At 47.4% G+C, this 27,120-nt stretch overlaps 1 protein-coding gene across 2 annotated transcripts in view; it reads right to left on the minus strand.

Annotated features, from left to right (window-relative positions):
- Window positions 1-3,221: 3,221 nt before the first annotated feature.
- Window positions 3,222-27,120, minus strand: part of CRK (CRK proto-oncogene, adaptor protein) — a 35,024-nt gene continuing 11,125 nt past the window's right edge. Inside the window, exons 2-3 of one of the 2 annotated variants that reach the window (XM_054459722.2) lie at window positions 18,878-19,243; window positions 3,222-6,036 (exon numbers count right to left, since the gene is read on the minus strand). In XM_054459722.2, the coding sequence (XP_054315697.1) occupies window positions 6,029-6,036; window positions 18,878-19,243 (374 nt within the window). In that variant the 3' untranslated portion in view covers window positions 3,222-6,028. Of the gene's footprint in view, window positions 6,037-18,707; window positions 19,244-27,120 lie in introns of both variants that reach the window. The other variant, XM_054459721.2, reaches the window with a different exon arrangement.

Raw genomic sequence — 27,120 nt, forward strand, 5'->3', positions numbered from 1 at the left:
CTGCAAACTCTGCCTCCTGGGTTCAAGCCATTCTGCCTCGGCCTCTGGAATAGCTGGGACTCAGGCGTCTGCCACTACGCCCGGCTAGTTTTTTCTATTTTTAGTAGAGATGGGGTTTCACCGTGTTAGCCAGGATGGTCTCCATCTCCTGACCTCGTGATTCACCCGCCTCGGCCTCCCAAAGTGCTGGGATTACAGGCGTGAGCCACCGCGCCCAGCCAATTTGTTGTATTTTTTTTTAGTAGAGACGGGGTTTCACCGAGTTAGCCAGGATGGTCTCGATCTCCTGACCTCGTAATCCGCCCGCCTCGACCTCCCATAGTGCTGGGATGACAGGCGTGAGCCACCGAGCCCGGCCTGCTCTGTTTTTGAGCTTCACTTCTAGATGGCTGATTCTTTTTTGCCTCTACCTTATCTCCCATTTCATAGTCTTCAGAACATGGGTGGCAACAGCACGCCACTTTCTCCGCCTCTCCCTGTCAAACTTAGCAGGGTTAATGGTTATTTTCACATTTTCTTCTATACCGGCCCCCTCTCATCTTTTCATACCTGTAAGAGGAATAGAATTTAACCTGGAAATCAAGGTCACAAAATACGACAGCTGGTATGAATACTGTAGACTACATAAAAGAACACGCCATTCAACAGGGTTTTTTTTGGTTTGTTTTGGGTTTTGTTTCAGACAGGGTCTTACCCTGTCGCTCAGGCTGGAGTGTAGTGGCACAATCTCACTGCACCGTCAGCCTCTTGGGTTCAAGCAATTCTTCTGCCTCAGCCGCCTAAGTGGCTGGGATTACAGGCACACGCCACCACACCCAGCTAATTTTGTATTTTTGGTAGAGACAGTGTTTCACCATGTGGGCCAGGCTGGTCTCAAACTCCTGATCTCAAGTGATTCCACCACCCAGGCCTCCCAAGTGCTGGGATTACAGGCATAAGCCACTGTACCTGGCCTGCTTTCAGGCCTTTATATGATTCTTATGGTCCCCTCAAATCAGTATTTTATGACTCATACTCGTGGAGACCCTTAAAAATATCACCAGGCCAGAGGCCGGGCACGGTGGCTCACGCCTGTAATTCCAGCACATTGGGAGGCCGAGGTGGGTGGATCACCTGAGGTCAGGAGTTCAAGAGAAGCCTGGCTAACATGGTGAAACACTGTCTCTACTAAAAATACAAAAATTAGCCGGGCTTGGTGGCCTGCACCTGTAATTCCAACTATTAGGGAGGCTGAGGCAGGAGAATCGCTTGAACCCGGGAGGCGAGGTTGGAGTAAGCTGAGATCGCGCCACTGCACTCCAGCCTGGGGCACAAGAGGGAAATTTCGTCTTTAAAAAAAAAAAAATCACGAGGCCAGGAGCGGTGGCTCACACCTGTAATCCCAGTACTTTGGGGAGCCAAGGCAGGTGGATCACCTGTGGTCAGGAGGTTTGAGACCAGCCTGGCCAAAATGGCGAAACCCCATCTCTACTAAAAATACATAAATTAGCCAGGTATGGTGGCACATGCCTGTAATCCCAGCTACTCAGGAGGGCGAGGCAGGAGAATTGCTTGAACACAGGAGACAGAGGTTACAACGAGCTGAGATAGCGCCACTGCACTCCAGCCTGTGCAACAAGAGTGAAACTCCGTCCCCCTCAACCCCACGCCCCGCCAAAACAAAAAAAAAAGGCCGGATATGGTGGCTCATCCCTGTAATCCTAGCACTTTGGGAGGCTGAGGCAGGCGGATCACCTGAGGTTGGGAGTTCCAGACCAGCCTGACCAACATGGAGAAATCCCATTTCTACTAAAAATTCAAAATTAGCCAGGCATGGTGGCACACGCCTGTAATCCCAGCTACTTGGGAGGCTGAGACAGAATTGCTTGAACCCAGGAGGTGGAGGTTGCAGTGAGCCAAGAACGCAGCACTGCACTCCAGCCTGGGCAACAAGAGTGAAACTCCATCTCAAAATAAATAAATACTTAATTAATTTAAAAAAATCTGTATCTATATATCTCACCATTGATTAATCCCATCTTTTTTTTTTTTTTTTTTTCCCTGAGATGGAGTCTCGCTCTGTCACCCAGGCTGGAGTGCAGTGGTGTGATCTCAGCTCACTGCAATCTCCACTTCCCAGGTTCAAGTAATTCACCTTGCCTCAGCCTCCCGAATAGCTGGGACTACAGGTGCACGCCACAACGCCTGGCTAATTTCTGTATTTTATTGGTTGATTAGTTGAGACAGAGTCTCGCTCTGTTGCCCAGGCTGGAGTACGGTGGTGCCATCTCAGATCACTGCAATCCCTGCCTCCCGGGTTCAAGTGATTCTCCTGCCTCAGCCTCCCATGTAGCTGGGACTACAGGCGTGTGCCACCACGCCCGGCTAATTTTTCGTATTTTTAGTAGAGACGGGGTTTCACCATGTTAGCCAGGATGGTCTCGATCTCCTGACCTTGTGATCCACCCACCTCAGCCTCCCAAAGTGCTGGGATTACAGGCGTGAGCCATCATGCCCAGCCAGATTTTTGTATTTTTAGTAGAGACGGAGTTTCACTATGTTGGCCAGGCTGGTCTCGAACTCCTGACCTTCTGATCCGCTCACCTCGGCCTCCCAAAGTGCTGGGATTACAGGCATGAGCCACCACGCCCGGCCTAATCCCATGTTTAATAAGCATCCACTAAGCTTGTATAATTGTTTATCTAATTATATGACTGTAGGCTGCTGAAGGCACATACCTATCCCCTAAGCATAAAGATTTACCTTTCGCTGGGCACGGTGGTGGCTGAAGCCTGTAATCCCAGCACTTTAGGAGGCAGAGGAAGGCAGATCACTCGAGGTCAGGAACTCGAGACCAGCCTGGCTAACATGGTAAAACCCCATTTCTATTAAAAATACAGAAAATTAGCTGGGCGTGGTGGTGCATGCCTGTAACCCCAGCTACTCGGGAGACAGAGGCAGGAGAATTGCTTGAACGTGGGAGGCGGAAGTTGCAGTGAGCTGAGATTGCATCACTGCACCCCAGCTTAGGCCACAAGAGCGAAACTCTGTCTCAAAAAAAAAAAAAAAAGATTTAGCTCTTTTGTGTGAAAAATATTCAAAGATTATTTTTTCCAAAAGATCACCAAGCCAAACATTTGGCCATATTTTTATTTACTACATATACTATAAACATATACAATACATGCTACCAAAAAAATTTTTTTTTAAATTTAACTGTCAAGAAAGTGTATAGTGTTATAATACAATGGCACATGTTTATATTTTATTTCAAATTGGTTTGCTTATCACCTATTTCAGACCATTAACAGTGAAATGTTACTTGTGGATAATTAAAAATTATCTATTTGCATTATTAACAATAAACAATTCCAACAAATTAATAAGAATTAACCATGTCAAATATTAGTATTCAAAAAATGGGATTTGCAGAAATGATTATATAAAATATAGCAGCCAATTTCAGTTTACTTTGCCAATAGGATTTCAGCATTTGCTTTTTTTTTGGAAGACACTTATAAGACATCCTTTGATTTCTTGAGGTGCATTAACTGCCACACCCAACAGCCAAATCCAGCCCAGCGGTTCATGAACGGCTCTGGATCACTGATCACTGAGGAATCCTTAGGACTTGAGTAGCGCTGCCTGTTCCACTGATATTACATATGATGAAAAGAGACATTACAAGCCAATATCAAAGTCAAAGGAAAAGAAAATAGGAACATTCAAATCAGTTGCGACAAGGTTTTGCTACAAATATTTTAGATGCCATAATTTCAGGAAAACAAGATTTCATGTGTATGTGGATTTTACAGTATCTATGTTCTAACTGAAAATTTAACAAAGCAGTCAGATGGAATTACATCTAGTATTACAAATTTGTTCATTCAACACTAATGAGCACCCACTCTGTGCACAGCACTGTGCTAACATTTTAAAAGTTGAGTTTAATGTCTTTATCAAGCATGACCTTAGTGTGAGGTAAAAATACATTAAATTAGCGTCAACTCATTAGTCTGCTTGTGGTCATGTATGGAATCCTGGGCCAGCTGGCTTCCCTGTGCCACATCACCAGTTTCTCAAATCTCCTCATTCACTCAGACAAATACGTGCACACTGACTGCGTGTCAGACAATGTGCCAGTCACTCGGATACCACAATCTGGTATAGGTTCAAAGAATGCAAATTTACCATATTAACCTATGCAGAACAATTAGAAAGGCAGATTATTTTTCCAAAATGAGGTCCAAAGCAAACTATAAGGTGTTTCTATTCGTCATACCACACCAGAGACCGGTAAGTGCCTTTATAGACTGAGAACTAACGTGGAAGTTTCATGCTGTCGTCTAAATAGCCTAGATCATTTTTGGTCTCATAGGTCTATTTTGTGGAGCACCTGACCCCGTATAAATCATTCCATACTTAAATGGGTTTGTAAACTAAACCTGAACATAAACAAAAAGAGCCAAAAATGAAGGCAGTTTATAATGTAATGTTCTTCAACAGCATTACTCTCCCCACGAGAAATGAATAATACATAAGTAATTCACGATTGGTTCAACATTTTTTTTCTTTTTCTTTCTTTTTTTTTTTTTTTGAGATTGAGTCTTGCCCTGTCGCCCAGGCTGGAACACAGTGGTGCTATCTTGGCTCACTGCAGCCTCCGCCTCCCAGGTTTAAGCAATTCTCCTGCCTCAGCCTCCCGAGTAGCTGGGATTACAGGCGTGCACCACCACGCCAGGCTAATTTTTTGTATCTTTAGCAGAGATGGGGTTTCACTATGTTGGCCAGGCTGGTCTCGAACTCCTGACCTCAGGATCCACCCGCCTCGGCCTCCCAAAGTACTGGGATTACAGACGTGAGCCACTGCGCCCAGCCGGTTCAACATTTTTCAAAGCACTAAACTTACCCCAAACTCATGTAATACTAACGACTTTTATACAAGTTGCACAGAATGCAGAGGGCAGAATTTGGCCCCAAAAACTTCCACAGAATATTACAGGTGATTGGTCCTTCCACTCTGAGTAGAACCTAAGAATTCCAAGAGTCTCCTAATAGGATACTGGCCCTCTGGAGAAATGGCCCTGCTGGATCCCATTAGTTAGGACTCTAGTTAGCTGCTGTAGAAGGGTGACCTACTATGACCCTTTTGGGGAAGGCAGAGAGCTGGGAGACTGGCTGTCCACTTAGTGAATCCAACACTGGCTTAAAGCTATGCACTGAATAAAGTGCTCGGTACATCCTGCTTTTCACCTGGAATGAAAATACACACTTATCTTAGGAATTAACCTACTTACAGGTTTGGGGGATAAGAATGTCAAGGGCTAAAAAAATCCCAAGAAAAAGTATGAAGCATTGACTAGGAGGGAACAAATGCTTCTAGTAGTGTTCTTAGAATTCTTAGGATCTGAAATGTCAGAATGAGTCATACGCTGGTCATGCTCCATACAATGAAAGCAATCCTGCTTGATACTATTCACACGGCGCATGATTACTTCACGGGGGTGGAAGGGAACAGTCTGTCGCCATTTGATAGTATGGTTCCAGAATGAAAACAAAACCACTGAATAAATCAGGGTAAGCAGTGTGTAACACTCCTTCCTGTCCATCAGTTTTCCACAGGGTGATATGCACTGCCTGAGAGAAAGGAGGCAAGATACCTATCCCTTCTGATACACACAGGCATGACCACTACGTCCTCCAATTGCCAATTCAGAAGCTAACACACAAGCCCTCCAGTTCGTACCCTGAATATGGTAAGTAAGACTAGGAATGGAGTAGTTCAGTCTAAAGATCACAGGTAACAGAATGCTTATATAAACTAGACTGCTTTGGACATCTGTAAGAAAATTGTATAGATGGCAGTTGGAAAAAAAAAAAAGATTGTTCCCATCTGTCAGCAAAACTGTTGAACTATACTCAGCTGAAGTCCTCATCGGGATTCTGTTGATCCAGCAGACGGACATGTGTGAATGGGAAGTGACCTCGTTTGCCATTACACTCCCCTTCCCACTGACCACTCACATTAATCTTCGTAACCTTTACCAGCTCACCGACCTGCAGGAGGAGAATAAGGAGAGCACTTTATTTCCAGTTAGGAATGCAAGCTGAACAACTCCATTCTCTGGTTAGGCACACCCTGCCCATGTGACTGTTCTAGGGATATTACAGAAATGGCCATTTGCTGCCTCCCCAGCCCCAGCCACCAGACTGATTACTTGTGGTTAATGCAGGCAGAAGGAAGAAGTGTTTTTAGCAGTGCGGAAAAACAGAGAATACAGAAAGTAAAAAGGACCCCAGATAATGATACTTTTTGATTAAAAAAGCAAAGTGATAATTATTGGAAATCTCAACTGTCTCTGCATGAGCAATCCCAGTGAGTTAGCTAGTATTCCCTTTCTTTGCACTCACTACCCTCAGCTTTCTGCCTGCTCCACAGGCCCTATCCGAGGAAAAGCAGCTTTCTCCCTTTTTTTTTTTTTCCATTTTTTTTTTGAGACGGAGTCTGTCACCCAGGCTGGATGACAGTGGCATGATCTCGGCTCACTGCAAGCTCCGCCTCCCAGGTTCAAGCAATTCTCCTGCCACAGCCTCCCGAGTAGCTGGGACTACAGGCGCCGGCCACTGTGCCCAGCTAATTTTTGTATTTTTAGTAGAGATGGAGTTTCACCACCTCGGCCAGGCTGGTCTCGAACTCCTGACCTCGTGACCCACCTGCCTTGGCCTCCCAAAGTGCTGGGACGTGAGCCACCACGCCCGGCCAAAATATAAAGTTTTAACGATCTATGATATATTTCTATCCTGCTATGAAAGTTCAGAGGTCAGTCTGATGAATGGATTCACCCTGTGGGAAAATGCTGAATGGTGAAATAGAGCTTCAGACTAAAGACTTTTATGACCTTTAAGTATCAACATTTGAATTCTGAGCATACTGTTCATTTGGTTTTATTAAACCAACTACTATTTACTGAATTATTATATAGCACAGTAGAGGGCATTTTATACTTTATAATACTTTATATTACATTAAAATATAAGGTATTTTCCAATCCTCATAATAATCCTGCAATACAGGAACTGTTTTCATTTTACAAATGAAAAGACGGCAGTTTAGAGAAATTGCACGATACACATGAGGTGGCACAGTTAGTGACAGGGCTGGGAATTTGAGCCCCTAACTGTCTGGCTCCAAAGCCCATTTATGCTTTTTATCTTTTTTTTTTCTTTTCCTTGGAGACGGAGTCTTGCTCTGTCGCCCAGGCTGGAGAGCAGTGGCACAATCTCGGCTCACCGCAACCTCCGCCTCCCGGGTTCACGCCATTCTCCTGCCTCAGCCTCCCTAGTAGCTGGGACTATAGGCACCTGCCACCACGCCCAGCTAATTTTTTGTATTTTGTTTAGTAGAAACGGGGTTTCACCATGTTAGCCAGGATGGTCTCGATCTCCTGACCTCGTGATCTGCCTGACCTTGTGATCCGCCTGCCTCGGCCTCCCAAAGTGCTGTGATTACAGGCGTGAGCCACCGTGCCTGGCTGTCTTTTTATCTTGTTTTTGAGATAGGGTCTCACTCTGTCACTCAGGCTGGAGTGCAGTGACACCATCATGGCCTACTGCAGCCTGTAACTCTTGGGCTCATGGGATCCTCCAACCTGAGCCTCCTGAGTAGCTGGGACTACAGGTGCCTGCCACCATGCCCAGCTAATTACAGGCATGAGCCTCCACACCATTTACGCATTTTATACAGTATCAGGAACTTTCAAATTATGCTTCTGGGATTGTACTGGGTTCCCTAAAAATGTACGCAGGCACATCTACTGGCCAAAGCCAATGTAAGTCCAGCCACAGGGCCTCTTCCAGGCCCAGCCTGACCTCACTTACAGATGGAACAGCTTGCCTATTGGCCCCTCTGTTGTTTCCTAAAGAACTCTCTAAAAATTACAGAGGCCTGAAGTCATTGTATGGGTCACAGGATGCTGAGAAAAGGAGGAACAGAAAGAAGGGGATAGAGAGACACATAAGATACAGAGGTTGAGAAAAAAATAGCAGCAGGCTTCACGCGGTGGCTCATGCCTATAATCCCAGCACTTTGGGAAACTAAGGTGGGGGGATGGCTTGAGCCCAGGATTTTGAGAGCAGCCCTGGCAAAAGAGTGAGACCTTTTCTCTACAAAAAATTTAAAAAGCCAAGAGTGGCCAAGCGTGCTGGTGTGCGCCTCTGGTCCCAGTTACTTGGGAGGCTGAGGTAGGTGGTCACTTGAGCCTCCTGGGAGGTCAAGGCTGCACCATAGCCTGGGCAACAAGACCCTGTCTGCAAAAAAAGAGAAAACCAAGCAGTTAACCCAGCCTGTGTCGTGACGATGCCAGCTGAGCACACGTGTGGAGGAAGGGGAGGAAGGGATGATGGCACTCCTATCCTTACACACAGGTAACAATCCTCACAGGCTGTTATCACCAGGGCTCTCACCACACCTGGCCTGCCAGCAATTTTAGAATTCAACGTTTCTCACATCTGGGCAGGGTGCTGTGGCTCACGTCTTTAATCCAAGCACTTTGGGAGGCCGAGGTAGGAGGATCACTTGAGCTCAGGAGTTCAAGACCAGCCTGGGCAACATAGTGAAACCTCGTTTCTCCAAAAATAAAAAAATTGGCTGGGCGTGGTGGCTCACGCCTATAATCCCGGCACTTTGGGAGGTCGAGGTGGGTGAATCACGACGTCAGTTCAAGACCAGCCTGGCCAAATTGGTGAAACCCCGTCTCTACTAAAATACAAAAATTAGCCAGGTGTGGTGGCGGGCGCCTGTAATCCCAGCTACTTGGGAGGCTGAGGCAGTGAACTGCTTGAACCCGGGAAGCAGAGGTTGCAGTGAGCCGAGACTGTGCCACTGCACTCCAGCCTGGCCAACAGAGTTACACTCTGTCTCAAAAAATAAAATAAATAAATTAGCCAGGCATAGTAGTGTGTGCCTGTGGTCCCAGCTACTCAAGAGGCTGACATGGGAGGATCACTTGAGCCCGGGAGGCAGAGACTGCAGTGAGCCAAGATACTACCACTGCACTCCAGCCTGGGCGACACAGCAAAACTGTCTCAAAAAAAAAAAAAAAAAAAAAAAAAGATTCTGACACGCCCCAGCCCAGCCAGGCTAGGCAACAATAGCAAGACTGTGTCTCTTGAAAAAAAAAAAAAAAAAAAAATTGGGGCCGGGCGTGGTGGCTCACGCCTGTAATCCCAGCACTTTGGGAGGCCAAGGCGGGTGGATCACGAAGTCAGGAGATTGAGACCATCCTGGCTAACACGGTGAAACCCCTCCTCTACTAAAAATACAAAAAATTAGCTAGGCATAGTGGTGGGCACCTGTAGTCCCAGCTACTAGGGAGGCTGAGGCAGGAGAATGGCATGAACCCATGAGGCGGAGTTTGCAGTGAGCCGAGGCTGCGCCACTGAAATGCAGCCTGGGCGACAGAGCGAGACTCCGTCTCAAAAAAAAAAAGAAAAAAAAAATTAGTAAGGCATCATGGTGTGCACCTGTAGTTCCAGCTACTCAGGAGACTGAGGCAGGAAGATCACCTGAGCCTGGGAGTTTGAGGCTATAGCAAGCCGAGTGCACTACTGCACCCCACCCTGGTGGAGAGACCAAGATTCTGTCTCAAAAAAAAAAAAAAAAAAAAAAAACTTGGCCGGGCACGGTGGTTCACGCCAGTAATCCCAGCACTTTGGGAGGCTGAGGGCGGCAGATCATGAGGTCAGGAAATCAAGACCATCCTGGCTAACACGGTGAAACCCCATCTTTACTAAAAATACAAAAAATTACCCGGGCATGGTGGCGGGTGCCTGTAGTCCCAGCTACTCGGGAGGCTGAGGCAGGAGAATGGTGTGAACCCAGGAGGCGGAGCTTGCAGTGAGCCCAGATCACGCCACTGCACTCCAGCCTGGGCAACAGAGCAAGACTCAGTCTCAAATAAATAAATAAATAAATAAATAAATAAATAAATAAATACCTCAATGTTATACTGTCTTTATTTTATTTTTTTTTTTGAGACAGGGTCTCACTCTGTCACCCAGGGTGGAGTACAGAGACGCTATCTTGGCTCACTGCAACCTCCACCTGCTGGGTTCAAGCAATTCTCCTGCCTCAGGCTCCCAAGTAGCTGGGACGACAAGCATGCACCACCATGCCCAGGCAATTTTTTTTTTGTATTTTTAGTAGAGACGGGGTCTTACCATGCTGGGCAGGCTGGTCTAGAACTCCTGACCTCATGATTCGCCCACCTCGGCTTCCCAAAGTGCTGGGATTACAAGTATCAGCCACCGCGCCCAGCCTATATTATCTTTATTCTTAAGCATTCGAACTGCAGTCTCAAATCACATCCCACAGAGCTTGAAGAAGTAAAGGGTAGGGGTAGGTTGAAAAGTGGATCAGCCCCACCCGTTGCTGTTAACACAGAACCATACCAATTTCTCAAAATATGGGGCAAAACCTGCTGATGTGCCTCCAGATCTTTTCTTTCAGACTTTTTTTTTTTTTTTTGAAATGCAGTTTTTGCTCTTGTCTCCCAGGCTGGAGTGCAGTGGTGCAATGTTGGCTCACTGCAATCTCCGCCTCCAGGATTCAAATGATTCTCCTGCCTCAGCCTCCCGAGTAGCTGGGACTACAGGTGCCTGCCACCATGTCCGGCTAATTTTTGTATTTTTAGTAGAGATGGGGTTTCACCATGGTGGGCAGGATGGTCTCGATCTCCTGACCTTGTGATCTGCCCACCTCGGCCTCCCAATGTGCTGGGATTACAGGCGTGAGCCACCGCGCCAGGCTTTCTTTCAGACTTCTAAGGGATAAATGAGTAGGGATTTCTACGAGGCAAGATGTTATTAGGGAAAGGAACTATGTGTAAATTAGACCTTTGGACCATATCAGAACTATCTTTAATGTATAGATTCTTTTTTTTTTTTTAGATGGAGCCTCGCTCTTGTCGCCCGGGCTGGAGTGCAGTGGCGCAATCTCAGCTCACTGCAACCTCTGCCTCCCGGGTTCACGCCATTCTCCTGCCTCAGCCTCCTGAGTAGCTGGGACTACAGGCACACGCCACCATGTCCGGCTAATTTTTTCGTATTTTTAGTAGAGATGGGGTTTCACCATGTTGGCCAGGCTGGTCTCCAACTCCTGACCTCGGGTGATCCGCCCACCTCGGCCTCCCAAAGTGCTGGGATTACAGGTGTGAGCCACCGTGCCTGGCCAGATTCTCTTGGTTCTACCCTGCAGAGGAAAACCATACTGAAATCCGAAACTTTTTTTTTTACACAAGGTGCAGTGGCGTGCACCTGTAGTCCCAGCTACTTGGGAGACTGAGGGGAGAGGGGTTTTTTTTTTCTTTTTGAGACAGTGTATTGCTCTGTCACCCAGGCTGGAATGCAGTGGCACAATCTTGTCTCATTGCAAACTCCGCCTCCTGGATTCCTGTGCCTTAGGCTCCCAAGGACCTGGGATTATAGGCGCCCGCCACCATGTTCAGTTGATTTTTGTATTTTTAGTGAAGACTAGGTTTCACCACATTGGACAGGCTGGTCTGCAACTCCTGACTTCAAGCGATTTGCCCAACTCGGCCTCCCAAAGTGCTGGGATTACAGGCATGAGCCACCTTGCCCAGCTGAGCCCAGGAGTTTGAGGCCTTCCTCAGCAACATAGTGAAACTCTGTCTCTCTTAAAAAAAAAAAAAAAAAAAAAAAAGAGGCCAGACGCAGTGGCTCACACCTATAATCCCAGTGCTTTGGGACGCCCAAGCAGGAGGAAGACTGCCTGAAGCCAGGGGTTCAAGATCAATCTAGGTTACAAAGCAAGACCCCATTTCTACAAAATTAAAAGTACAAAATTAGCCAGGTACAGTGGCATGTGCCTGTATTCCCAGCTACTTGGGAGGCTGAGGTAGGGGGATCACAAGCCCAGGAGTTTGGGGCTGCAGTGAGCTACAACTGGGAACCCTAGCTTGGGGAACAGAGCAAAGCCTGATCTCAAAAAAAAAAAAAAGAAAAACCACCACAAAGACGAATGTTTTCTTTACAGCTGATTAGGTTCTTGGCAGACAGGTTCAAATATACGGGGATGAGATAATGGCTATGCCATAACTCAAATGATTCTTTTTTTTTTTTTTTTTTTTTTAAGACAGAGTTTTGCTTTTGTTGCCCAGGCTGGAGTGCAGTGGCACAATCTCAGCTCACTGCAACCTCCACCTCCCAGGTTCAAGTGATTCTCCTGCCTCAGCCTCCCAAGTAGCTGGGATTACAGGCGTGTGCCCCCACGCCCGGCTAATTTTGTATTTTTCATAGAAATGGCGTTTCAAAATCTTGGTCAGGCTGGTCTCGAACTCCTGACCTCAGGTGAAGAGTTCACCCACCTCAACCTCCCAAAGTGCTGGGATTACAGGCGTGAACCACTGCACCTGGGCTGATTCTGATTTTTTTTTTTGAGACGCAGTCTCGCTCTGTTGCCCAGGCTGGAGTGCAGTGGCGTGATCTCCGCTCATTGCAAGCTCCGCCTCCCGGGTTCATGCCATTCTCCTGCCTCAGCCTCCTGAGGAGCTGGGACTACAGGCGCCCGCCACCACGCCCGGCTAATTATTTTATTTTATTTTTTTTTAGTAGAGACGGGGTTTCACAGTATTAGCCAGGATGGTCTTGATCTCCTGACCTCGTGATCCGCCCGCCTCGGCCTCCCAAAGTGCTGGGAGTACAGGTGTCAGCCACCGCGCCCAGCCTGATTCTGATTTTTAAACGGATAAAGAAAATTTGTAAGCAATCAATTGAGCTAATTAACCTGACCAACATGGCCTTGAAGTAAAAATACCTCAAGGAAGGACCGTATTAAAATTCACCCTGCGGCCGGGCACGGTGCCTCACGCCTGTCATCCCAGCACTGTGGGAGGCCGAGGCGGGCGGATCACAAGGTCAGAAGATTGAGACCATCCTGACTAACACAGTGAAACCCCGTCTCTACTAAAAATACAAAAAATTAGCCGGGCATGGTGGCGGGCGCCTGTAATCCCAGCTACTCAGGAGGCTGAGGCAGGAGAATGGCGTGAACCCGGGAGGCAGAGCTTGCAGTGAGCCGAGATCGCGCCACTGCACTCCAGCCTGGGCGACAGAGCCAGACTCCGTCTCCAAAAAAAAAAAAAAAACAAAGAACCAAAAAAATTAACCTTTTATGCTTTTTGGGGCCTTTCTCCTGAAATGTTTAGAGCACATGAAAATTCTCCTGAGGTCCCACATGCACTATGACGATATTTAGAGACCAGGGCTTCCTGTGGTGCCACATGTGGCCTTGGGTCTTTAACAGTTTGGAGGAAGGAGTGGCTGCTGACTCTGGCTGGAGGAGGGCGGACGAAGAAGGCCGGAGGGGATGGGGTATTCTAAGAACATTTTGCTCCAGTAAATGCAGTTCTTCCTCTAATTCAGAAACAAAGTCAGAACTGTGCTTCCTCCTGTTAATTCACTAAAGCATAATTCCTAAAGATCAGATCAGGGAAGGTGAGGGGTATCATACAGATTTGAAACTTGGTGTAGGCCGGGCGCGGTGGCTCACGCCTGTAATCTCAGTACTTTGGGAGGCAGAGGGGGGGTGGGTCACGAGGTCAGGAGATCGAGACCATCCAGGCTAACAACACAGTGAAACCCTGTCTCCACTAAAAATACAAAAGAAAAAAAAAAGAAACTTGGCGTCCTACTTTTTTTTGAGGCAGAATCTCACTCTGTTGCCCAGGCTGGACTGCAGTGGTGCAATCACAGCTCACTCCAGCCTTGACCTCCCAGGCTCAAGCCATCCTCCTACCTCAGTTACTACAGTATCTGGGACTACAGGCATGTGCACCACACTCGGCTAATTCTTGTAATGATGGGTTTCACCATGTTGACCAGACTAGGGTGTACTCCTTCAAATACAAAGGTGAAACCAAGTGCTTGCCCTGGAACTGTTACAATCCGACAATACAAAGGAATATACTAATCAGTGAATGTAGTGATAACAGTAGTTCTAACACTACTGATTTCAAAATTCAAGTTATAAATAGGAAAGAAAAATCCTAATATGAATGACCAACGAACAATAAAGACTTCATAAAGGACTTGAAGTACTACAAGGTAGTTAACCTTTCTTTCCAAGAGGGAGATCTCACTACAGGAAAGAGACTGATGAGTGTCACCACAGAGGAACTGTTTCACTGTCCAGGCTGGTCCTCAGCCTTCTGATCCTGAAACACATCCTTAGGAGCTTCTTACAGCTCTGTGGGATGGGATTTGGGACTGCCCTCTGAATGTTTAAGAATAAAGACAGCATAGGCCAGGCGGGGTGGCTCATGCCTATAATCCCAGCACTTTGGGAGGCTGAGGCAGGCGGATCGCTTGAGGCCAGGAGTTCGAGACCAGCCTGGCCACCGTGGCGAAACCCCATCTCTACTAAAAATAAAAAAATTAGCCAGGCGTGGTGGTGGATGCCTGTAATCCCAGCTACCTGGGAGGTTTAGGCAAGAGAATCGCTTGAACCCAGGAGGCAGAGTGAGATCATGCCACTGTACTCCAGCCTGGGCGACACAGTGAGACCCTGTCTTTAAAAAAAAAAAAAAAAAAAAGGGCCGGGTGCAGTGCCTCACGCCTGTAATCCCAGCACTTCGGGAGGCGAAGGCGGGTGGATCACGAGGTCAGGAGATCGAGACCAACCTGCCTAACATGGTGAAACTTCGTCTCTACTAAAAATACAAAAAATGAGCCAGGTGTGGTGGCGGGCGCCTGTAATCCCAGCTACTCAGGAGGCTGAGGCAGAAGAATGGCGTGAACCCGAGAGGTGGAGCTTGAAGTGAGCCAAGATCGTGCCACTGCACTCCAGCCTGGGTAACAGAGCGAGACTCTGTCTCCAAAAAAAAAAAAAAAAAAAAAAAAAGAAGAACAAAGACAATGTAAGGTTGAGGTATTTAAACATAGAGTTTGCTATCAAGTAGAATGGTGGACTTAAGACTATATCTTAAAGAACCACAATCCACAAAACACCTAGAAAAGTTGACTAAAATATAACAAGCATTCTTTCATCTTCACTTTTTAGGAAGCAAGTCCAGCTGTGTCATGGAGTCATTCGTAAAGAAGACTCAATGTGGTTACTACAGTTTTTTTGCTCCCAAGGAACGTAACAAACACTGGCTATTCCCTAGCTCTGTGTTGTTTTCAAGGCTAATCGATCCTGGTGCAATCAGATCTAGAATTGGTCCAGGAGCAAAAGATTACCCAGCTGATCAATGAGTTCCAGAGATAATGAGAACAAAATCAGAACCCAAATTATTAACTTTTTGGAATTCACTACACAGGGGACATCACAGAACTGATTTTCTTTGCTGGTGCAAACCCAGGTGACTGCTTTTCTAGGTCCCTACTACCAACCAGCAGCACATCAGTGACTGCTAACATCCCTTGATCCAGACTTATTTTCAATGAGCTCAGGGCAGGAAGCACACACAAATTTATACACATAAAACCAAGGAAGAGCAAGTACAGAGAGGCAGCAGAGGAGCCTTGTCTTCCAACCTCCTGGGCTCAAGCAGTTTTCCTACCTCAGCCTCCCAAGCAGCTGAGACCACAGGTGCACACCACCACGTCTGGCTTTTTTTTTTTTTTGAGATGGAGTTTCACTCTTGTTGCCCAGGCTGAAGTGCTATGGCACGATCTCGGCTCACTGAAATCTCCGCCTCCCGGGTTCAAGTGATTCTCGTCTTAGCCTCCCGAGTAGCTGGGATTACAGGAGCCCACCACCACGCCCGGTTAATTTTTGTATTTTTAGTAGAGACAGGGTTTCATCACATCAGTCAGGCTGGTCTCGAACTCCTGATCTCAGGTGATTTGCCCGCCTCAGCCTTCCAAAGTGCTGGGATTACAGGTGTGAGCCACCGCACCTGGCATGTATTTTTTTTTGTTTTGTTTGTTTTAGATCACCTGGCTAATTTTTAAAAACACTTTTTGTAGAGACTGGGTCTCACAAACCAGCCCAGGCTTGTTTGAAACACCTGGACTCAAGCAATCCTCCCACCTCCGCCTCCGAAAGTGCTGGGATTATAGGCATAAATCACAGCACCTGGCCAAACATCAGCCTGTTGTTTTCGCAGCTTTATTGGAACACAGCAAGCTCATTGTTGTTTTATCTATGATTTCTTTCTTGCTACAATGGCAGGGTCGGGACACAGAATTTAAGGCCCTCAAAAACCTTTACAGAAAAGGTTTGCAGACCCTAGATCTAAGTAACAGGTAGTGTATCTAGGGCCCGTCGAGAGTCTTTCAAATTGATGGAAACAAATGAGGACAATTCAGCCTTAACAATTCACCTGCATCAGAGATGGACAGAAACTGGCATGGGTGGTATTGGTGGAAAGCTGAAGGTGTTTGAGGTTTAACTGGTAGGCTTCCACGTGAACAGAAAAAATATCCCACAGAATCCTGGGAGACAGGCCTTACCCTGGCTCTGGTGTGAGTCACAAAGATCTCTAGCTCAACAACTGATAATGCCTGAAGCTAAGCTCCCCATACCCTTGATGAGCGGTGACCACACATAGTACATGTTTTAGCTCAACATAAAGACATTTCTAGAAATTGGCCAGGCACGACAGCTCACACCTGTAATCCCAGCACTTTGGGAGGCTGAGGCGGGTGGATCACCTGAGGTCAGGAGTTTGAGACCAGCCTGGCCAACATGGTGAAACCCTGTCTCTACTAAAAATACAAAAATTAGCCAGCATAGTGGTGTATGCCTGTAATCCCAACTACTCAGGAGACTGAGGCAGGAGAATCACTTGAACCTGGGAGGCGGAGGTTGCAGTGAGCCGAGATCGCGCCATTGCACTCCAGCCTGGGCGATGGAGCGAGATTTCGTCTCAAAAAGAACCAAAAAAAAAAAAAAAAAAAATCCAAAAAAACCCAATACCCAAATCAAAAAGGAAACTTACTAAAATCATAAACTAGTTTTCTACTCAAATCTTTATTTACAAGATTTGTGTTTCACAGCAGGTAGAGAAGCTCAATGATTTTTTTGAGCAGTAAAGCCTCTAATTAAGGCAGGCAGGATTAAATCTCTGAGAAAGGAAATGCAAATAGAAGCAAAATTCACATGATAACTGGTTTCTCCTGGGTCAGCTGGCTTGTTCCATGGCTTTTTTTTTTTTTCCTTTTTCTTTTTTTGAGACAGAGTCTCACCCTGTCGCCCAGGCTGGAGTGCAGTGTCATGATCTCAGCTCACTTCAGCCATGACCTTTCAGGCTCAGGTGATCCTCCCTCCTCAGTGTCCCGAGTAGCTGGGACCACAGGCATGTGCCACCATGCCCAGCTAATTTTTTGTAGAGATGGCGTTTTGCCATGTTGCCTAGGCCGGTCTCCAACTCCTGAGTTCAAGTGATCTGCCCACCTCAGCCTCCCAAGGTGCTGGGATTACAGGTATGAGCCACCACGCCCAGCCTTTGTTCCGTTTTCATACTTACTTCAACCCAGTGCTAACAAAGTCTGTAATAAATGTCAAGAGTTACATCTAGTGACTCAGTAAGGCCAGATAAAAATAAAAAAAAGCAGAGAGGAAAAAAGAAGAAAATAAAAGAGTCAGATCCATCATACACACAGCACTATGCCGGATGTTACCGTCATCTGAACTCACAGGAAGACCTGAGGGTAGAAATCTATTTTCCTCCAAACAAGGAATGAGAACAAGAGGCAGTGATAACCCTAACAACATACATTCCATTTCTCATTCAAGCCAGGACTGCAGGTGCATGCCACCACGCCTGATTTTTTTTTTCCACTTTTTGTTAAAAAAGCTGAGGTCTCACTATGTTTCCCAGACTGGTCTTGAACACCTGGTCTCAAGTGGTCCTCCTGCCTCAGCCTCCCAGAGCACTAGGATTACAAGTGTGAGCCACTGTGCCCAGTCTGTACTAGCTTTTACGCTGAACCGTCAGTTCTTCTGAAAAGGAAGGGAGAGAGGGAGGAAGGAAGAAGAAAGGAAAGAGGTAGGAGACCAAGATGTGAGTGCAGAAGAGAGGAATAAAGGAATTAACACCACGTAATGGCTGGCCAGAAGGAAGTGGGCTACCAAAGATATTTCATCAGTAGAGGCAAAAATTAATTCCTGAGGAAGAACTGGCTTTTTAAATGATTTAGAAAGACCCGTGCACCTGCCGCTCCTCGGAATGAGGACTTCTGGGTGTGCATCTCTTCAAACCTCTACTAGGCCTGTTTCCTCCCGGATTCTACTCAATGAACACAATTAGTGGTAAGGAACTTCACGTCCCCTGAAGCAAAAACAAGTTTTTGCGGGAAAATTCCATTTAAGTGCTTTGATAGAGACCACTTATTACACTCAAATCCATCTGAACCCACCTTCTTTTAGACAACGACAAACAGAAAGCAAGAAACAGATGAGGATGTAGATGAGGAAAAACATTTGAGGTTAATTCCTGTGAATTCAGGTGGTGTTATTAAAGTAGTCCAAGTGTGTTTAGTAGATCAATTAAGAACATTCAGTTATACAGTTTTAAGCTTACTCATTCCCAAATAGGTTTTCTATGAAGAAGAGAAAACCCAACATTCAATGCCAAAATCAGTGCTTAGCGGCTTGCCATCTACAACATCCCAATGCTGTAGTCAGCATTGCTACAAAGCTCTAAGAGGACCGAGAGGAGACCCTGCAGCAGATCTCTTCTTTCTACATTGTGCACGTTATGTACCTCCAAAGCCAAGGCTGTCTTGTCGTAGGCATTGGGGACTCGCTTCTGGATAACCCTGGCATATATGGGCCCATTCTGGAGGTTAGGGAGCGGAGTGTTGACGCTGGGTTGGGCATAGGGCCCAGGCTCCGGCCCACCCAGTGGCTGTGGGTGGGAACCCTCCTGGTTACCTCCAATCAGAGCCGATACTGAGGCGGAGGCAGGTCTATACTTCTCGACGTAAGGGACTGGAATCATCCCTCTCTTGCCTTCGCTGTCCTCCGCATTCCACCACTGCTCTTCAGGCTTGTCCCGGATTCTCAAGATGTCTCCTTTCTTAAAGGGAAGATCTTCCTCATCATTCCCATTAAAGTCAAAGAGGGCTCGCACATACTCTGCCTCCTCCTGCCTGAGAATCACTCCACTACCCTGCCTGGATCTGGAAACTGGTTCTATCAACGTTGTAGTGTCCAAATAGTGTATTTTGTAGAATTCCAGTAAAGCAGGCAATGAATCAAACTCTTGATCTCCTATTCGGAGTCTGGAGGGGCTCACCCCTGGAAAAAACAGAGCAGGCTGTTATTTAATGATGTACTACACTGGAAATGAAATGCAGATTTTATTTTTATTTTTTTTAGAGTTGGGATCTCACTATGTTACCCAGGCTGGTCTCGACCTCCGGGGCCCAAGTGATCCTCTCACCACAAACTCCTGAGTAGCTGGGGCTACAGGAGCCCACCACTGTGCCTGGCCGAAATGGAGATTTCATGCATGCCTCATACACATTTAGTCAAGATCTAATCAGCAAAAAAAAAAAAAACTCTAGGAAAAAATAACCCCTTCTCTTCACAGCATACCAACATCCCCTGGGAAGAAAGATGCCCATCACTACAGCCCCAGGGAAGGATCGGGAGGCCAGGAGACTAGGCTGGTCAGGACGTGCTCTCATACTTGATCAAAGACGGGGGCTATCACTGCATTCTCCAAATATGTTCTGTCGCTACCCCATTTACAGAGCAGTGTAAGCCTCAAGGTTCTGTTGCATGCTTTTTTTTTTTTTTGAGACCAAATCTCACTCTGTCGCCCAGGCTGGAGTGCAGTGGCGTGATCTCTGCTCACTGCAACCTCTGCCTCCCGGGTTCAAGCGATTCTCCCGTCTCAGCCTCCCGAGTAGCTAGGATTACAGGCTCCCGCCACCATGCCCAGCTAAATTTTTTTTTTTCCTGTATTTTTAGTAGAGACGGGGTTTCACCATGTTGGCCAGGCTGGTCTCAAACTCCTGATCTCAGGTGATCCACCCACCTCGGCCTCCCAAAGTATTGGGATTACAGGGATGAGCCACAGTGCCTGGCCTCTGGTATCTTTTTAAATCTAAGATAGGTGATCTCAATTTTATCTTTGACAGCTAAAAGGTAAAAGAACCAAGAAGCTGCACTGAAAAACTAAGGGGCTAACTGCTTAAAAATCAATTCCCAAGATCTTAAATAAAACAGAAACTAGACTGTTCGCTATGAAGCAAACAGGTCATTAAAAAAAGAGAATGTTTGGGGAAATAAAGGGTTAAAACACTCAACATCTGATAACACACTGAGGATCCACAGAAAGAACATATTACAAACGCTTAAAATTCCTAAGACACAAGTGTATATGTGGCCCTACATACCATAGTTCAGAATGGATTTCTTCTATGCTGAGATTCTAAAACTCAAGGAAAATAAATGAACACACTCAAACAAAACGAGTAAGTTCAAACAAGAGTCAAAGTTTCTTTAAAAAAAAAAAAAAAGAGTCAGGGTCTCGCTGTGTCACACAGGTTGCAGTGCAGTGGCATGATCATAGGTAACTGCAGCCTCAGCCTCAAGCAAGCCTCCCACCCAGCCTCCCAAATAGCTTCAAATACAGGCACACGTCACCACGCCCAGCTAATTTTTGTATTTTTTGTAGAGATGGGGTTTCACCATGTTGCCCAGACTGGTGAACTCCCGGGATCGTCAGGCTTTCGGCTTCCCCAAGTTTTGGGATTATAGGTGTGGGACACCACAACGGAGTCTCGCTCTGTTGCCCAGGCTGGAGTGCAGTGGCACAATCTCGGCTCACTGCAAGCTCCGCCTCCGAGGTTCACGCCATTCTCCTGCCTCAGCCTCCCGAGTAGCTGGGACTACAGGCGCCCGCCACCATGCCCGGCTAATTTGTTTTTGTATTTTTAGTAGAGACGGGGTTTCACCGTGTTAGCCAGGATGGTCTCGATCTCCTGACCTCGTGATCCACCCGCCTCCGCCTCCCAAAGTGCTGGGATTGATTACAGGTGTGGGCCACCGCGCCCGGCCACAAATTTTCTAATTAGGAATGCAAACCTTTAACTCCCACTCAGCTAAGCACCCAAAATAGCAAACTATCTTCATTGGATTTTTCACATTATGGTTTCCTGAAGAAGTAACAAACAACTCTATAATAATAACTAATAAACATTCTCCATAGAGAATGAGTTTTGGCTGGGCACGGTGGCTCACATCCCTAACCCCAGCACTTAGGGAAGCTGAGGCAGGTGGATCCCTGGAGCTCAGGAGTTCAAGACCAGCCTGGGCAACATGGCTGTCACTGCAAAAAACTTAAAAAATTAGCTGGGCGTGGTGGCACACTTCTGTAGTCCCAGCTACTCGGGACACTCAGGTAAGGGGATGGCTTGAGCCTGGGAGGTCAAGGCTACAGTGAGACATGATCACACCACTGCACTCCAGCCTGGGCAACACAGCAAGACTCTGTGTCAAACAAACAAAAAAAAGAAAATGAATTTTGTTGGGCGTGGTGCCTCACACCTGTAATCCTAGAACTTTAGGAGGCTGAGGTGGGAGGATCGCTTAAGCTTAAGTCCAGGACTTTGAGACCAGCATAGGCAACACAGCCAAGACCTCATCACTACAAAAATTATTTTAAAATTAGCCAGGTTGGACGGGCGCAGTGGCTCACGCCTGTAATCCCAGCACTTTGGGAGGCCGAGGCAGGCGGATCACGAGGGCAGGAGATCGAGACCATCCTGGCTAACACGGTGAAACCCTGTCTCTACTAAAAATACAAAAAATTAGCTGGGCGTGGTGGTGGGTACCTCTAGTCCCAGCTACTCGGGAGGCTGAGGCAGGAAAACGGCATGAACCTAGGAGGCAGAGCTTGCAGTAAGCTGAGATCACGCTACTGCACTCCAGCCTGGGCGACAGAGCGAGACTCTGTCTCACAAAAAAAAAAAGAAAAAAAAAATTAGCCGGGCATAGTGGTGCACGCCTGCAGTTGCAGCTACTTGGGAGGCTGAGGCGAGAGATCGCTTGAGCCCAGGAGTTTGTGACTACAGTGAGCCATGATCACGTTAACGCACTCCAGCCTGGGTGACAGCGCAAGACCTTGACTCTTAAAAAAAGAAAAAATAAATAAGTTTGGAAAAAAAAAAAAAAAGACTGGGCACAGTGGTTTACGTCTGTAATCCCAGCACTTTGGGAGGCCAAGGCAGGAGGACTGCTTGAGGCCAGTAGTTCAAGACCAGCCTGGCCAATAAAGTGAGACCCAATCTCTTAAAAAAACAAAAAACAGGCCAGGCGTGGTGGCTCACACCTGTAATCCCAGCACTTTGGGAGGCCGAGACGGGTGGATCATGAGGTCAGGAGAGCAAGATTCCGTCTCAAAAACAAACAAAAAAACCATTAGCCAGGCAAGGTGGTGCATGTCTGTTAGTCCCAGCTTCTTGAGAAGCTGAGGTGGGAGAATCACCTGAGCCCAGGAAGTCAAGGCTACCGTGAGTCGTGATCATGCCACTGCATTCCAGCCTGGGCAAAAGAGCGAGACCTTGTCTAAACAAACCTAAAATCCAAATGAGTTTTGTGAGTTTTTGGCTTTGTTGTTGTCTTGGGACAGGGTGGTCTGGCTCCGTCACCCAGGCGGGAGTGCAGATCTCAGCTGAGTGCAACCTCTACCTCCTGGGCTGAAGTCATCCTCTTACTCAGCCTCCTGAGTAGCTGGGCCTACAGGCACGCATCACCACGCCCGACTAATTTTTTGTAGAGACGGGATTTCGCCATGTTGCCCAAGCCAGTCTCGAATTCCTGAGCTCAAGTTATCCATCTGCCTTGGCCTCCCAAAGTGCTAGTATTACAGGAATAAGCCACCACGCCTGGCCTTGGCTTTGTTTTTTGAGACAGGAGTCTCCCTATGTGGCCCAGGCTCATCTCAAACTCCTGGGTCCAGCGATCTTCTCACCTTAGTCTCCTGAGTACGTGTTTTTGTTATTTCTTTTTAGAGACAGGGTCTAACTCTGTTGTCCAAGCTGGAGTGCAGTAGTGTGCTCACAGCTCACCACAGTCTCAAACTCCTGGGCTCAAGATATTCTCCCACCTCAGCCTTCTCAGTAGCTGGGACTAAAGGTGCGGGTGGCATTGCACCCAGCTGATTTTTTTTTTGAGACAGAGTCACATTCTTGTCGCCCAGGCTAGAGTGCACTGGAGCAATCTTGGCTCACTGCAACCTCCGCCTCCCGGGTTCAAGCAACTCTCCTGCCTCAGCCTCCCGAGTAGCTGGGACTACAGGCCTGTGCCACCACATCCAGCTAATTTTTGTATTTTTAGTAGAGACAAGGTTTCACCATGTTGGCCAGGCTGGTCTCCAACTCCTGACCTCGTGATCCATCCATCTCGGCCTCTCAAAGTGCTGGGATTACAGGCTTAAACCACTGTGCCTGGCCCTTCACCCAGCTGATTTTAAAATTTTTTTTATAGAGACAGTGTCTTGCTTTACCGCCCAGGCTGCGGTTTTGTTTTCTCAGATAGGGTCTGGCTCTGTGGCCCAGGCTGGAGTGCAGTGGCATGATCTTGGCTCACTGAAACCTCCATTTCCTGGGCTCAAGCCACTCTTTCACCTCAGCCTCCCAAGTCGCTGGGACTACAGGCATGCACTACCATGCCCAGTTAATTTTCGTATTTTTTGTAGAGACAGGGTTTCACCATGTTGTCCAGGCTGGTCTTGAACTCCTGAGCTCCAGAGATCCACTTGCCCCTGCCTCCCAAAGTGCTGGGTTTAGAGGTGTGAGCCAGGGTGCCCGGCCTGTTTTTGTTTTTTGTTTTTTTTTTGAGACAGGGTCTTGTTCTGTCACCCAGGCAGGGGTGCAGTGGCATAATCTCAGCTCACTGCAGCCTCCATTTCCCAGGCTCTAGTAATCCTCCCACCTCAGCCTCCTGAGCAACTGGGACTATAGGCACTCGCCACCACACCTGCTAGTTTTTGTATTTTTTGTGGAGATGGGGTTTTGCTATATTGCCTACGGTGGTCTCAAACTCCTGGGCTCAAGTGATCCGCCCACCTTGGCCTCCCAGAGTACTGATTACAGATGTGCACCACTGCAGTACTGAGCTTGCAGATGTGAGCCACTGCAGTACTGAGATTACAGATGTGAGCCACTGCATCCAGCCTATTAATTTTAATTATATGTGAGCCACTGCATCCAGCCTATTATTAATTTTATGTGAGCCACTGCATCCAGCCTATTATTTTTAATTATATGTGAGCCACTGCATCCAGCCTATTATTAATTTTAATTATTTGCTTATTGGGATTTTTCTTGTGTGTGAAAGGGTCTTTTTTTCTTTTTTTGAAGACAGAGTCTTGCTCTGTCTCCCAAGCTGGAGTGCAGTGGCTGGATGTCGGCTCACTGCAACCTCCACCTTCTGGGTTCAAGCAATTCTCCTGCCTCAGCCCCCCAAGTAGCTGGGATACAGGTGTGTGCCACCACGCCCGGCTAATTTTTGTAATTTCAGTAGAGACCCAGTTTCACCATGTTGGCCAGGCTGGTCTCAAACTCCTGACCTCAAGTGATCTGACCACCTCGGCCTCCAAAAGTGCTGGGATGACAGGCATAAGCCACTGTGCCTGGTATGTGACAGGGTCTCACTCTGCTGTCCAGGCTGGAGTGCAGTGGCGCAATCTCAGCTCACAGCAATCTCCTTTTTTTTTTGAGACGGACTCTTGCTCTGCTGTCCAGGCTGGAGTGCAGTGGCATAATCTCAGCTCACAGCAACCTCCCTTTCTTTTTTTTTTTGAGACGGACTCTTGCTCTGTTGCCCAGGCTGGAGTGCAGTGGTGCGATCCTGGCTCACTGCAATCTCCCTCTCCTGGGTTCAAGTGATTCTCTTGCCTCAGCTTCCCGAGTAACTGGGATTACAGGTGGCCGCCACCACACCCAGGTAATTTTTTGTATTTTTAGTAGAGATGGGGGTTTCACCACGTTGGCAAGGCTGGTCTTGAACTCCTGACCTCAGGTGATCCCACCGACCTCAGCCTCTCAAAGTGTCGGGATTACAAGTGTGAGCCACTGCACCCGGCCGCAGCCTCTGCTTTCTAGGCTTAAGCAATTCTACATGCTCAGCCTCCCAAATAGCTGGGACTATAGGCACAAGTCACCCACCAACACCCAGCTAATTTTTGTATTTTTGTATTTTTATTTTTATTTTTTATTATTTCTTTGAGACAGAGTCTCACTGTTGCCCAGGATGGAGGGCAGTGGCACGATCTTGGCTCACTGCAAGCTCTGCCTCCCAGGTTCATGCCACTCTCCTGCCTCAGCCTCCCGAGTAGCTGGGACTACAGGTGCCCGCCACCACGCCTGGCTAATTTTTTTTTTGTATTTTTGAGTAGAGATGGGGTTTCACTGTGTTAGCCAGGATGGTCTCGATCTCCTGACCTCGTGATCCACCCGCCTCGGCCTCCTAAAGTGCTGGGATTACAGGTGTGAGCCACCGTGCCCAGCCCCACTTTTTAAAATTTTTTGAGATGGAGTCTCTTTCTGTTGCCCAGGCTGGAGTGCAGTGGCATGATCTCGGCTCAATGCAACCTCTGCCTCCCAGGTTCATGCAATTCTCCTGCCTCAGCCTCCCAAGTAGGTGGGATTATAGGCACCTGCCACCACGCCCGGCTAATTTTTTTGTATTTTTAGTAGAGATGGAGTTTCACCATATTGGCCAGGCTGGTCTTGAACTCCTGACCTTGTGATCCGCCCACCTCGGCCTCCCAAAGTGCTAGGATTACAGGCGTGAGCCACCACACCCGGCTTATTTTTTTTTAATAATGGGGTTTTGCCATGTCGCCCAGGCAGATCTTCATCTCCTGAGCTCAAAGTAATCCTCTTCCCCCTTGGCCTCCCAAAGTGTTGGGATTATAGGCATGAGCCACCGTGCCTGGTCTTGTTAATTTTGAGAGGCAGGTTTTTGCTGCCCAGTCTAAACTGCAGTAGCTATGCACAGACACCATCACTCCACACCATGGCCTTGTTGTACTCCTGGCCTGGAGTCATCCTCCTGCCTCAGACTCCTGGGTAGCTGGCACTGTAGGTGTGCACCACCACGCCCAGCTAGAGACCTAATTATTTCGTTGAATATTAGAAACATCCTGGCTAACACACGGTAAGACTCCATCTCTACTGAAAAAAATACAAAGGCCAGGCAGGGTGGTGTGCGCCTTTAGTCCCAGCTACTTCGGAGGCTGAGGTGGATTGCTTGAACCTGGGAGGCGGAGCCTGCAGTGAGTCAAGACTGTGCCACTGCCCTCCAGCCTGGGTAACAGAGCGAGAGCCTGTCTCAATTAAAAAAAGAAAAAAGCCCAGGCGTGGTGGCTCACGCCTGTAATCCCAGCACTTTGGGAAGCCGAAGCGGGCGGATCACCTGAGGTTGGGAGTTCCAGACCAGCCTGACCAACATGAAGAAACCCTGTCTTTACTAAAAAAAAAATACAAAATTAGCCAGGCGTGAGTCTCATGCTTGTAATCCCAGCCACTTGGGAGGCTGAGGCAGGAGAATCGCCGGAACCCGGGAGGTGGAGGTTGCGGTGAGCTGAGATCGCACCATTGCACTCCAGCCTGGGCAACAAGAGCAAAACTCCGTCTCAAAAAATAAAAAGAAAAAAGGAAAAAAACCACAATTCTTCCAGTATGATCAGAAAAGGTATATTTAAAATTCATTCCACTTGGCCGGGCGCAGTGGCTCATGCCTGTAATCCCAGCACTTTAGGAGGCCGAGGCAGGAGAATGGCATGAGCCTGGGAGGCGGAGCTTGCAGTGAGCCGAGATTGCGCCACTGCATCCAGCCTGGGCAACAGAGCGAGACTCCGTCAAAAAAAAAAAAAAATTCATTCCACTATTGGAGGGAGGTAAAAAGACACAATGTTAACTTTGGAAGCCAATGAAAAGTCCTTCGGGTAGAAAGAGTACTGATGAGCGCCTTCTCTTTCCATCCAAATGAATGATGAGACCGTCTGAAGGACAGCCGTACATTCCTCATATTACCCAAAGTCCATCTGTGGAATTCACGGCTGTCAGCTTAAAACAGTGAACAGCCCAGACTCAGGAATACTGGCTGTGTCTCCAATTTAAGACACTGAAAGGGGTGCGCGTGCCAGGACTGTCCTC

This window comes from Pongo pygmaeus, chromosome 19, assembly GCF_028885625.2.
Source record: "Pongo pygmaeus isolate AG05252 chromosome 19, NHGRI_mPonPyg2-v2.0_pri, whole genome shotgun sequence".
NCBI classification, from domain to species: domain Eukaryota; kingdom Metazoa; phylum Chordata; class Mammalia; order Primates; family Hominidae; genus Pongo; species Pongo pygmaeus.